Genomic DNA, 12,255 nt, shown 5'->3' on the forward strand with positions numbered 1-12,255 from the left:
AATTTAGCAAATACTATATTGACTCAGGTAAGCCCACCCCAGATTTTGATATGAAATAGTTCAGGCAAATATTAAACCAAAGTTTGTTCATAACCATACAAGCCTATCACACTTAACTCCAAGAATAAACTACTAAAATCATTTAAGAAATGTTGCTTTTATTACATTTTTTTGAATAATAAATACAGAACTGTTTTAAGAGTGAATCATACAATATAAATTGAATATTATTAGTACTTGCTAATTAATTATCTACAGAAAACTTTCTGTGATTTTGTATTTTATGATGACTATGAAAAAACAAGAGTAACGTTTGCTGTATACCGTATGATTTGAGAATATCAGTCAACATCAACAATGTGGTATACTGGTAACCTTATTTTTGACTAGTTTATTTTAACAATATACAGTACTTATTGTTTCTTTCTGACTTTCTAGAATATGCACTAGATGGTGAAATAATACTGTATGAATTCTTGTCCAAATTTACTCAAACTCAATTTTTGAGGTAGATTGATCATCATCATTTCAATTAATAAATGGTGTTAGATTTTAATTAAATTACATTGTTTTCAAGCTTTCTATTCTAAAACCACAACCAAATTACTAGTATTAATATTTAAATAATTACACCAAATTTAAATCCAAGATTCCATGATTTACATATATTTCAAAAAGTACATTTACTAATATTTATTGAAAACAAAATCTTAGTAAATCTAATAAAAAATATTTAAAAAAAGATATACATTGTTGCTAGAAAAATAAATGTATTTCTTACAAAAATTAGCATACATTATCGGAAGTGGTATAAATTCCTCTAAAATTAAAAATTCCCATCATCTAGTATATATATATATTGTAGAAGTAGTACAGTGTGACAGTACTTGTAGTTTTAAAATGTAAGGAAGAACTATGACCATGACTTTGGTTTACTCTGATCTTATTGAAAAGTTAAGTTCTGAGCTGGTTTAGCTTTTTAAAATGCTAGTAACGATGATGATCACCAAACAGCAACCAGAAGAGAAGAGCACCAAAAACCACTGGAATAGCGATCTCCATAGGCGGTTTCTCAAGGCTTATCAATGTGTAAGCAGCTCCAACCATTATAATAAGAAGGCCAATAGTACTGAACCAGGCTGCATCAGGACGTCCAAATGCCACCAGCACACCCATTGCAATCTCCAGAGCGCCGATAACAGTACGGTACATATCAGCTTCCATTTTCACACCAACTTGCTTAAGTGGGAATACTTTGTTGAAACTTCTGAAATCGGATACCTGGAAATTGAGTTAATGTTATTTGTGTTATCGACAATAGAGAAATTAGATAGGTAGCTACTAGCTACTGTAGGAGAAATATTGTCAATTGATTCTTGAAAACCAGTGTCAAATCCATGTTTTTGAAAAAAGAAAAGGTACTGTACTAGAGTACCCTTTTTTCAAAAACATGGATTTGCCACTCTAGCTACATTCACTTGTTTTAAAGAATCAATTGACAATATTTATTAATACCTGTACTATTATTTAATATTATTTATTTTATTCTAATCTATTCTATACTTTATCTTATAAACAATCTTTATTAATTGAAGAGGGGCAAAAGCCTGCTGTGATGGGCCTTTCTCAAAACAGACCAACTTGATTAAATTAGGCCTAGGATTTCTCAGTCTCTTACCCCTCCTTAAACGAGGCCTAGATCTGAACTGAGACACCAGAGAGAGCTGAGCTGAAGTTGATTGAACTGAGACGGGCAGGGAGGGAAGAGAGTAGGCTAGATAAAACCAGGCCCAGCCAGGGAAGAGTAACTCTTCCCTGATAAAACTTAATAATAATATTATTTACCATTTTACCGTGCAATGGTTGCACGGGTACGACCTTGGGTACTCCAGATGCAACAAATAGAAGCCCAAGAGCAAGGCTAAGAGCACGATGAAATCCCATTTTTAATTCTAGGCCTAACTAAGATCTTCGAGCAAACGGCACTCGGGTCGTCGGTGGAGTCGTTTCGGCGGCGGATCGAGAGTGGGGGATTGGAACGTGTGTGAACGCTATCTTTGGTGTGGTGAACGTAACGTGTGATGGAAGTGAATGCTGCCCTCAATTTGTTTTTAATTGATCAATTTTCTATACACAGTACAGCAGCGCGCGGGAAAAAACCACAATTGTTTTAATACAATAGTTTATTTTCGTTCACTACTACACAGTTTTGATTTATATATATATTTATAGTTTTGTACTGATAATTCATAAGAATAAATGAGCAAGAAGTACGTAAAAATATAAATAGCAAAATATTTTTCTTTTATCCAATCAGAACATAGAAGCTCTGTCTACACTATCAAACTTTATGTGACCAAAAATGTGATGTGCCCACATATGGACATGATGATGTCATTTCACTACCATATTTGGAAATATCACTACCATATTTGGGCACATCGCACTTTTTTTGTGAAACTAGTTTGATAGTGTAGACAGAGCTTTAGAAATTGTGAAGTTTATAATTAATTAATACCACCGGCCGATCATAATATGCTCAAATACAAATTACATTTAGTAGGCATAATACAATTATTGCGCTTTACACATAACAAAATACAAGGGCGCGCGCGCATAATGTGATTTAAAAAAAAATAATATGGTGATGCTTATTTTGATGATTTGTTGAGTTGGTTCTTTGTTTAAACATAATATTTACAGCCATTGCACCTTTATAAAAGTAAAACATGTGGTTGTGTGCTTGAAAAAAAGTAACTCGGCCAGCAGAACTAACTAGCCATGGCTGCTATCTTCTTTTTCCGAAGTCGATTTAAAGCTGTCGCTAAAACAATGCAGTGAAGCTTACTTCAATTGGATTTTCACAGTGGCACTTTTAATTTTCGGTGGCCCAGTAAACAGGTTACATCTCCCTGCAGTAAAGTAGACAATGTGAATTTAATAAATCCTGTAACGATTCTGACACTTTTCAGTGGTTTAATATAATAATAAAATGTAGGCCTATTACAATTAATTAACACTTAATTATGCAACGTAAAACATAATTGTGTAGACTACTCCTAAGGACGTCGTACAATCATCATACACAATGGATCGATTATCCGAATTGATTGTCGTTTGTGATTAGTCAACTCACTTGCGCGCGCCCTTACGTTGCCAATCAAATCAATAGAAAATCAATTGAATTGAGATTAATAAGCATGGACAATGATTAGATTTTATAAACATAATATTTTTTATTTTTTTTTTACAAAATGTATGCTGTTTTGACTTCTTTTACGGGCTAATATTGAGGAAGTATTTTTCTATGCCAAACAATATTGAAATGCAGCAATAGGCATATCTCAACAATGGCTGGAAGGAAGAGGAGTGTTTCCGTACATTAATGTGTTCCATTTATTATATCAACCAGAATTTTCAAAAGCTAATACTTTGAGCTCCAATTTATGATAAAAATATAAAATAAGACTTGATCCCAGTCCTCAGCTTATTTTAATATGACGCCGCTCATCATAAAGTAACCATCCTAGAAGACCAGCAACAAGAGCATTAAAGGCAATCTCTGCCGGATGATCCCCAATTATCGTCAGCACGTAAACACCAGAAATCATTATATTCATGAGGCAAAAGGTACTGAACCGGGCTGGATCAGGACGTCCAAACACCATCAATGCACTCATTACAATCTCCATAGAACCAATACAAGTGCGGTACATTTCTGCGCCAATACCAATGAGATTAAACGGGAACGCAACACTGTATCTTCTCCAATCCGATACCTGGAATAAACCACAAAACCCTTAATCCCATTTGTTTAAAACTATTTACAATTCATTGAATTAAGGCCACGAGAAATTATGAGACGATGAAACGTGGCATGCACCGCCCGCAAAAAAGTTCATCTTTCATCCGCTGGCATAAATTACGATTGAAGGTAAGTTTATTGTAAATAGGCCTACATAACAGGAAAATAACGCTTAAAAAGGAACGACGTTTCGACTCCATCATGGGGTCATTCAGGTTCAATGAAGAAATTCTAAAAAGCATATAAAGCAACTAATTATATAACACGAATCGAAGTGTCAAAGTTTGAAATTGAAACTTTGAAAATATTGTTTGGGTTAGGGTAATAAAAGAACACATGCGCCGACATTTTGTGAGAATTGTATTGTATTTCCCTAATATTATATTAATTGTTAAACATTGAGAGCAACTCTTACCAATCTATCGTGCAGTGGCTGAACAGGTACAACTTTGGGAACTCCAGCTACAATAAATAAAAGTCCTAGTGCAAGCGTAACTATACCACGAAATTCCATTTTAGAATTAAAAAGCAAATTTCAAATCAAATACAATATACCGTAAGGAAATACATTTACCGAATAAATGTAAAGGAAGTAGGTACCCGGAAGGGGTTTGAAAGCATTACACATGAAATAACAATGTTGGTTCTTATTTACCCAATCAGAACGATCATATAGAAGATGACGTAAATACAGTCTAAAGGCTTTTAAGATATTTCTATTTATTAATGGCATAGTTTCACGCGCAGCCGCGCCGATGATGATAGGAAGAGAAATTTAACCACGAATCCTACAAATATAATATATTGAGTCAGCTTATTCAAATTAAACTACAGTAATTAATTAATATCTTATGTACAAACACTACTAGCTAGACTATGGCCTATTGTATTCAATAAATAAAAATGATGATCATATAGTTTATGATTTCCCCAAAAATGATCAACTCCTTGATATATTCTGACCAATAATAACCTCACTAATTAAAAAAATATACCACAGTTTGTTACGTCCTATTTTTTGTTTAATGATGTTATAGATGAATACAAAAATACTATAGGTGTGAAGTTTATTAAATGTTATTAATATCGCCCTCACAAACTGTTGCCACTCGCCGGCGGTTCATATATCCTCAAATTCAAATTATATTTAGTAGGCATAATACAATTACAATTATTGCGCTTTGCACATAAAAATACACAAGGGCGCATAATTTGTTTTTTTTGTTAATAAAATGGTTATTCTTATTTTGATGATTTGAGTTGATTCTTTTTTAAACAGAATATAACAGCTCCATTGAACCTTTATAAAAGTAAAACATTTGGTTTTGTGGCACGACTTGCAAAAAAAGTGAACATGCTTGAAAAAGAAAATGGATCGTCAGAATTGATTGTTTGTGATTGGTCAACTCACTTGCGCGCTTAGGTTGCGCGTCCACCAGAATCAACCAAATCAATAGAAAATACTATCAATGGGCCTATTATATTGAATTGAGATTAATGAGCATGGACAATGATTAGATTTTATAATCATTATTTTTCTTTTTTTTTTACAAAATGCTTGCTGTTTTAACTTCTTCTTTTACATAGGCTAAAGCTCTGTCTACACTATAAAACTAGTTTGACAAAAAAAGTGTGATGTGCCCAAATATGGTAGTGCTATGCCCAAATGTAGTAGTGATATGACATCATCATGTCCATATATGGGCACATCACATTTTTTTGTCATATAAAGTTTGATGGTGTAAACCGGGCTTATGAGGAAGTATTTTCTTGCCCAAACAATTGAAATGCAGCATTATGAGACGATGAAATCTGGCACCGCCCACATGGCAAAAAAATTATCTTTCATCCGTTTTCAAGGAATATTTTTTAGGTTCCGGGTCTAATGAAAGACAACCCGCACCGACATTTTGAGAGAATTGTATTGTATTTTCATATACTACATTATTAAACATTGAGAACAATCTTACCAATCTATCGTGCAGTAGCTGAACAGGTACAAGTTTGGGAACTCCAGCTACAATAAATAAAAGTCCTAGTGCAAGTGTAACCGTACGACGAAATTCCATTTTAATTAAAAATAAAACAAATTTCAAATCAAATACGATACCGTAAGGAAATATATTTACACAATGAATATAAAGTAAGTAGGCGCGCCTACCCAGAAGAGGGTTTGAAAGCATAATAAACATGAAATAATAATGTTGGTTCTTATTTACTCAATCAGAACGATATAGAAGATGACGTAAATACAGCGAAAGGCCTTTAAGATGTTTTTAGTCGCGTGGACGCGACTCTATAGTTCACTATGTCGGTCGGTTGGTCGGTCTGTCTGTTTGTCGGTCTGTCGGTCTGTCTGTCGGTCCGGTATCACTATGCATTGTAGCACGCGACTTAATAGCTGTTGGCCTTGTTATTTATTTATAATGAAATGAAATGAAATGAAATGAAATGAAATTTATTAATGACATTTCACGCGCAGCCGCATGATAGGAACAGAAATTTAACCACGAATAACCAAGAACAAGGTCGCGTGCTCAAGTTAGTGTTTACCGACCGACCTACCAACCGACCCGACAGTGAGCTGTAGAGTCGCGTTGAGTCAGCTTATTCAAATTAAAATACAGTAGTTTAATATCTTATGTACAAAACACTACTAGCTATTTACTAGGGCCTTTTTTTTCAATTTCAATAAAATGTTGTTGTTATGATTTCCCCCATATACTATAACAATGATCAAGGCCTTGATGTATTCTGACCAATAATAACCTCACTAATTAAAAAAAATGATACATCATACAGTTTGTTACGTCCTATTTTTGTTTGTTTAATGATGTTATAGATAAATACATACTAGGTGTAGGCCTACATAACACCTAGTATCCATATTTTACAACTCTGAATCGACATTGAGAATTATTTGCTCGAGTAAATAAACCGCGCCACACTGTTTAATTTTACTCGGTTAGACTGTTACATTAGAAGGTGGCCTCATATATTGTACTGTACTAATTCTAGTATTATTTTAACTTAATGTCACCTACTGTATTATTGTGCCTTTATCGCTAAATTAGTAGCGAAATATCTGTTTCATGGAAAAAAAAAATGTTTAATACGTTATGCAAGGCGATCTTGACTTTGGAGCTTTAATGTAATATTATTACAAAACATGGTCGCTCGGTCGCCAGCGGAGGACGGATAGGAATTTTCAGAGATGCTTTTCAGAGATGTTTCCCCTATCCAGGGGATTTTATTCTCTGTTTTTCGCCTATCCGAAGTGTGTGGTCGCACCGTCCCAGATTAAACATGATAAATATTTTTAAAAATACTTTGTTTTCGCCTCTCTAAATATCTCTCTTTCAAAATAAAAGAAAAACATTTTATTTTAAAAAAAATCCGTAGGGATTCGAACCTCAGCTAGTAGAGCTGAGAGAATTCAAACGATAGTTACTAGAGCACTATCCGTTTTGCCACAATGTACACGAATAATGAAGGGTGACAATAGTATATTCTTATACGCGCTTCATATTACGTCATTCTAATCGTTACGTCATAAATTTGCATATTCATGACGTAATTTTGAGGAAACGAATATAGTTTTAACCTCAGTCGGTAGAGCGTCGTGGAACACAATTATCGTTCAAACCCCATGCCGGTCGATGGTCATCATTGAAAAGAGTTAAAGCTATGCGAGCTGCTGTGTTTGGGGTTCACAGATTTAAACGTCCCCCTTTCCACCACATACCAGGAGGCAATAACATCAAAAAAAGCATCTGATGCTGTGGTACAGAGTGCTTTACCGTGCTAGAGGCACCATCACCACCACCATCATTTTTTTTGTGGCTTGCCGCCTTTCGATCTCGTAAATTTTATGTTTAGCGCCCTCCATTTTAAGAACACCTAAGTTATGTCAGAAAATTTGGAACAAATAAATAGAAATGTGTAAAGATGCCGATGCCTACCTAGCCTGGCCGTACGTGAATACGTAAACGTGGCCCGTGTCAGTTATTTATTTTTTTTTTTACAAAGCATCATTTTCAGAGCCTGGTTTCAGAGATAATACAGAGCCATATATATAAAGAGTTACGACATTGAAAATTAGAAGCCATTTTTGTGTCAAAGAATTCGCACGCTGAGGGTGCGTGCGTCTCTTTTGTATAGCGTTTTCCTATAGTTCATGCATTATTTTTAGATTTTTTTGTCTATGAAATAACGCTTATATTCCGTTTTTATTTTAGTAATTAATTTTATTAATGGTATTAATTTGGTAACATATATATATTGTGTCTATAATAACAAAAGAATAAATGCTAGGGCCTACATGCAAGTCAGGATACATCAAAGCATGAACCAATACAAAAAACACACAAATTCACCCCTCTTTTTATACAGTATAGGCCTATGGCTCCTGTGTGTTTTTGACACAAACTTTCAGAGACTCGTTCATCATTTCATTTGTAATAATTTGCCTTTATTATTTTAATATTGTTCATACCCTATTCAATATATTAAAGATGTATTGTCCCTTTGACCAATTCCAAAAAAAAAATTTTTTTTTAATTTCGAAAAAAAGTGGGTCATTTTGAAGTATCATAATAGTTATTAACTTTCACCAAAAATTAGTAAAAAAAAAAATTATTTAACCGAAATACAGACATTTTTTTGTTCAAAAAATAACTTTGACTTCCAGTCAAAGTTTTCGATCAAAACATAGGCCTATCTCATAATGCAACGCGCTTGTTTGGCTACTCTGTATGCATAATCATAAAATTTCCTCGCGATCTGTGTGAAAACACCTTCTCAACCGCGACGAGTTGTAAACAATCCTAATTAGCATCATGTATAATGCATACTCCTGGTTTGAAATCTTTGTTTACTTTCGCTTGTGATGATTTTCCAGACGAAATGTAATCAAATTAATTTACCTGTTAATTACGTAAACTTGTTTTTTTCGGCTCGAATTTTCGACCTCAACTCAAGTGAATATATACCTTTAATATTACTTTGATATGGCCAATTTAAATTTAGAATATTTTTATTTTATTTTTTGTGTTTCAAGGGACAATACATCTTTAACAAATATATCCACGACACTTTATTATTTTATTTAGTCATCAAAGCATGCATTATGAATTGAAAATATTACATAATTGTTACCGATTCACCACGATAAGCGCTTAAAGCGCTCATGAGGTTAAAAGTCAAGGTCATTGTAAACAAATTATCAACAAAAAAAAAGTAAATTGAATTTACATGCGCAGTTTGCTGTGCATGAATCGTGACAACAAATTATACAAAATACTCACAACTTTTTTTTAAAAAATATGCTTCTAAATATATAAAAACAATTGTTGAAGTTAGTTTGAAAATAAAATTCGAAAATATAACCGTTTTTCGAAGCACGCTGTTCGAAACGCGACAGACGCGTTGAATGAATCTAGGCCTAAACATACAACGTAAAATCGTCTAAAATCCATCTTTATTTGTAATAATCACTATTTTGAAGCATGTATACAATAAATGTATAATAAATGAAGATTATGTATCAGTTACAGTGTCTAAATCGTCATATTTCCATGTAAAAATGTGATTTTTCTACCGGAGAAAAGTCGTGAACATGTCCTCACGAGGGCCGCGCCATATTGTTTACCTTTGAATGTAATATGAACCTTGACATGTCAGATGCATTATGGGCTTGAAATATTTGTTCAAACTCTGCGCAAAGGTCAGTTTATTGAAGCATAACTTTTGACAAACATTTTGATACCAAACTTGTTTTAATTTCATAAGTTTTCGACGCATTTTCGTCTAATTTTCTGCAAGCTACACATCTAAAATAGCGGACTAAGCTCCCGAGGGATGCCGGTGCGCGTGAGAATCGCGAATTCCAAGTCGCTTTCGGGATGTTATTTTTAACATTCCCGGTGAACAAACAGCGGCGACGACGCTCTCGGGGCGGCTCCTGATAGGCCTAGGCCCCATATGGTCAACCTCGGATGAGTCGGTCTACTAATTTCTTTATAATTTCGAAACCGGTCATTCATAATGGTCAAGTTTGGTCTTATTTTGAAGAGAAGAAATAGGTTCTGATGAAGAGATGAGTTTTATTATGAAATATTTAATATTTTTTGTGCATTTGGTAGTCAAAGATAAATTACAAATTTTTAATAATTTTCCTAAAATATTTCTAAAATTTGCATAATCTATACTCCGCAAAAATAAGTTGTAACACAAATTTGATAACATATTTGGAAATAAAATGTCCTTTCCATTATTTTTCTTTTTTAATTTTTTTAATGTCTGTGTTTAGAAAAAAAGTTAGGGTTAATTATGTGACATATGCTTTTTGGGTCCCCGGGGAGCAAAATAAACTTGGGGGTCAATGGGTTAATAGGATGTAGTTATGGGATGTTTCGTTCCAAAATCAATCAATCGAACTTTATAATGTACTAGCGCACGCGCGCGCAATATTCTTTGCCGCAAGTACTTCTGTACGCTGTGCACATCGATATTTCACCGTAAAATGTGCAATTACATTTTTTTAAATATAAGAAAAAGTTTAAAGTATTTTCTTGCTCCTATACTTTACATGCAATAACGGAGACAAGTTTGACACAAATTGATCTGCATATCACGTGACTATAATCCAATGTCGTAACTCTTTATATATATGGCTCTGATAATAATATAAAGAGCGCGCCCCCTCACAAACCCCCAACGATGAGGGCGTCGTATAATATCAGTTTTTACGTTTTATAAAAGGAAGGAGTCAAAAGAAGGTTGTCTCAGGAAAGCTGTAAATATTCTGTTTCTTTTGGATTTTTTTATTGAATTAATTTCATGGATTTATACTAAGGATATGGATCCGTCAATTTTTGTTCCTAGAAATGGAGAGACTATTTCTCCAACAGAACTACAGAAATTACGAGATGCAATTGAAGATTGGAATAATAGCAGATTAGACTTGTTTGAAATAAGCAAACCAACTGAGGTATTTTGAGATTTTGATCACTATAAAAGAGCTGATATTTGTTTGTTTTCGTTTGAAATTTACCTTGTCAGTATGTGAAAAGAATGTAAAAACTATCATTAAAAGATGGAAGTTGTGTTTATGAATGTTATTAAACAATTATGTTCAAATAATTCGTATTTTCGTTGAGGAATTTCACGTGTGAATATCCGGCGGTGGTGGTGGTGGTGTCACTCTTCCCACACCTGGTCGAATTTTGAAATTATGACATACGACGCAAGAGTGTTTGTCACAGGGCGTTCCCCGCCGCTTAGCTGGTCCTTTTGCTGCCTAGGCCTAACATTGCCAGACAAGTAGGCCTATGAAGTAAATTGTGGACACATGCTTTTTAAATTGAAATGCAATGTATCAAAGTTGTGACTGTTTTAATGCTTGTTGTGTACAGAAATGAACATAACATTTGATATGGCTTGTAAAATACTCATAAATCAACATCACTTGTTGAATTTATTCTTTACTTTCCAGCAGCTAAATGTATCTGATTTTTTAGGTTTATGCAACCTTGGTTTCATCAATTGGGCCATGTTTCAAATCATATTAACCTTGCCTCACTCACACAGTAGCTGCCACCACACAGGAAATTATGAGGAAGTTGTTGATAAAAATGCTGTTGATAGGATGTTAAAATTTCTCCTTATTTTTACAACCTGTCAAACGGCACTCAAAAATACGATTAGAAATAAAATAGTTTTGAAAGTTCTTTTTCTAAAATTCTGATCATTTTACTTTTTATTCAATTTAAAAATGTAATATTCCTCTTTTTCCTTTGATCTGAGACGATATAAATTCCTTAGTTTCACTAACTAGTTAATTTAGTAAATCCATATCACATTTCGATCATAATATTTTATTGTTCAATTAACATTTTAACATGGCATTGTATGCCGATTGTGACAGGAAGTATAGTTAACAAACATTTTCTTAAGCTAAATCCTTGATGTGTGGGCAGATTACCCAGAACATAGGATACACAGTTGGGTAGGATTTAACCACAATTGTATGGTAGTTTTTGTGACTTTTTTTGAGTAGGACAAATAATTAAAGTTGACTATCCCACTATTGAATTTTTATAGACTATCTAAAACAAAGTATCGAAAATTACAATGCGAAAGATAGGAAATTTAGTACAGTACTTCATTTACATTTGTAATTACACTGTCATGCATTGGACAATTAATATACTGATGTAGCTTTACAATGGAGGCTCTATTTTTTAAAAAAAGAAGAAACAATCGCGATGAGCTATGTGTAGGCAAGTTTATTTACCATCACTTCAGAAAATGTGATTTGTGTTCTGAATACAGACTTGTGTACAGTACTGTAACTTATTTAAAACCTTAAACTGCATGTCTATGCTACATTTATATGCCAGTTAATGATCCAGCGTAATGAAATGTAGGCCTACTGTACTTTGCGTGTC

The 12,255-nt window shown here is 33.6% G+C and overlaps 3 protein-coding genes across 6 annotated transcripts in view; 1 reads left to right on the top strand and 2 right to left on the bottom strand.

The window, feature by feature from the left end:
* Window positions 1–141: 141 nt before the first annotated feature.
* On the bottom strand, window positions 142–2,083 carry LOC144849105 (transmembrane protein 35B-like). Its single transcript, XM_078706103.1, has 2 exons — window positions 1,846–2,083; window positions 142–1,281 (listed from the first exon to the last, which is right to left on the bottom strand). Exons 1-2 carry the CDS (start codon window positions 1,942–1,944, stop codon window positions 988–990), a joined length of 393 nt encoding a protein of 130 aa, XP_078562229.1. The 5' UTR covers window positions 1,945–2,083; the 3' UTR covers window positions 142–987.
* A 940-nt stretch (window positions 2,084–3,023) lies between these two features.
* LOC144849104 (uncharacterized) lies at window positions 3,024–4,378 on the bottom strand. Its single transcript, XM_078706102.1, has 2 exons — window positions 4,221–4,378; window positions 3,024–3,779 (listed from the first exon to the last, which is right to left on the bottom strand). Exons 1-2 carry the CDS (start codon window positions 4,317–4,319, stop codon window positions 3,483–3,485), a joined length of 396 nt encoding a protein of 131 aa, XP_078562228.1. The 5' UTR covers window positions 4,320–4,378; the 3' UTR covers window positions 3,024–3,482.
* A 6,187-nt stretch (window positions 4,379–10,565) lies between these two features.
* Window positions 10,566–12,255, top strand: part of LOC144849068 (afadin-like) — a 30,189-nt gene continuing 28,499 nt past the window's right edge. For all 4 annotated transcript variants that reach the window (XM_078706039.1, XM_078706042.1, XM_078706041.1 and 1 more), the window contains exon 1: window positions 10,566–10,796. In XM_078706039.1, coding sequence (XP_078562165.1) covers window positions 10,665–10,796 — 132 coding nt within the window. In that variant the 5' untranslated portion in view covers window positions 10,566–10,664. The remainder of the gene's footprint in view (window positions 10,797–12,255) is intronic.

Source organism: Antedon bifida, chromosome 7, assembly GCF_963402885.1.
Source record: "Antedon bifida chromosome 7, ecAntBifi1.1, whole genome shotgun sequence".
Taxonomy (NCBI): Eukaryota; Metazoa; Echinodermata; class Crinoidea; order Comatulida; family Antedonidae; genus Antedon; species Antedon bifida.

What these genes read in the sequence shown, in the direction of transcription:
- LOC144849104 (XM_078706102.1), bottom strand. Translation starts at nt 4,319, where the DNA reads ATGGAATTTCGTGGTATAGTTACGCTTGCACTAGGACTTTTATTTATT. An exon ending in AGCCACTGCACGATAGATTG is followed by an intron (nt 3,780 to 4,220) that starts GTAAGAGTTGCT and finishes GGTTTATTCCAG; the next exon opens with GTATCGGATTGGAGAAGATA.
- LOC144849105 (XM_078706103.1), bottom strand. Translation starts at nt 1,944, where the DNA reads ATGGGATTTCATCGTGCTCTTAGCCTTGCTCTTGGGCTTCTATTTGTT. An exon ending in AACCATTGCACGGTAAAATG is followed by an intron (nt 1,282 to 1,845) that starts GTAAATAATATT and finishes CTCAATTTCCAG; the next exon opens with GTATCCGATTTCAGAAGTTT.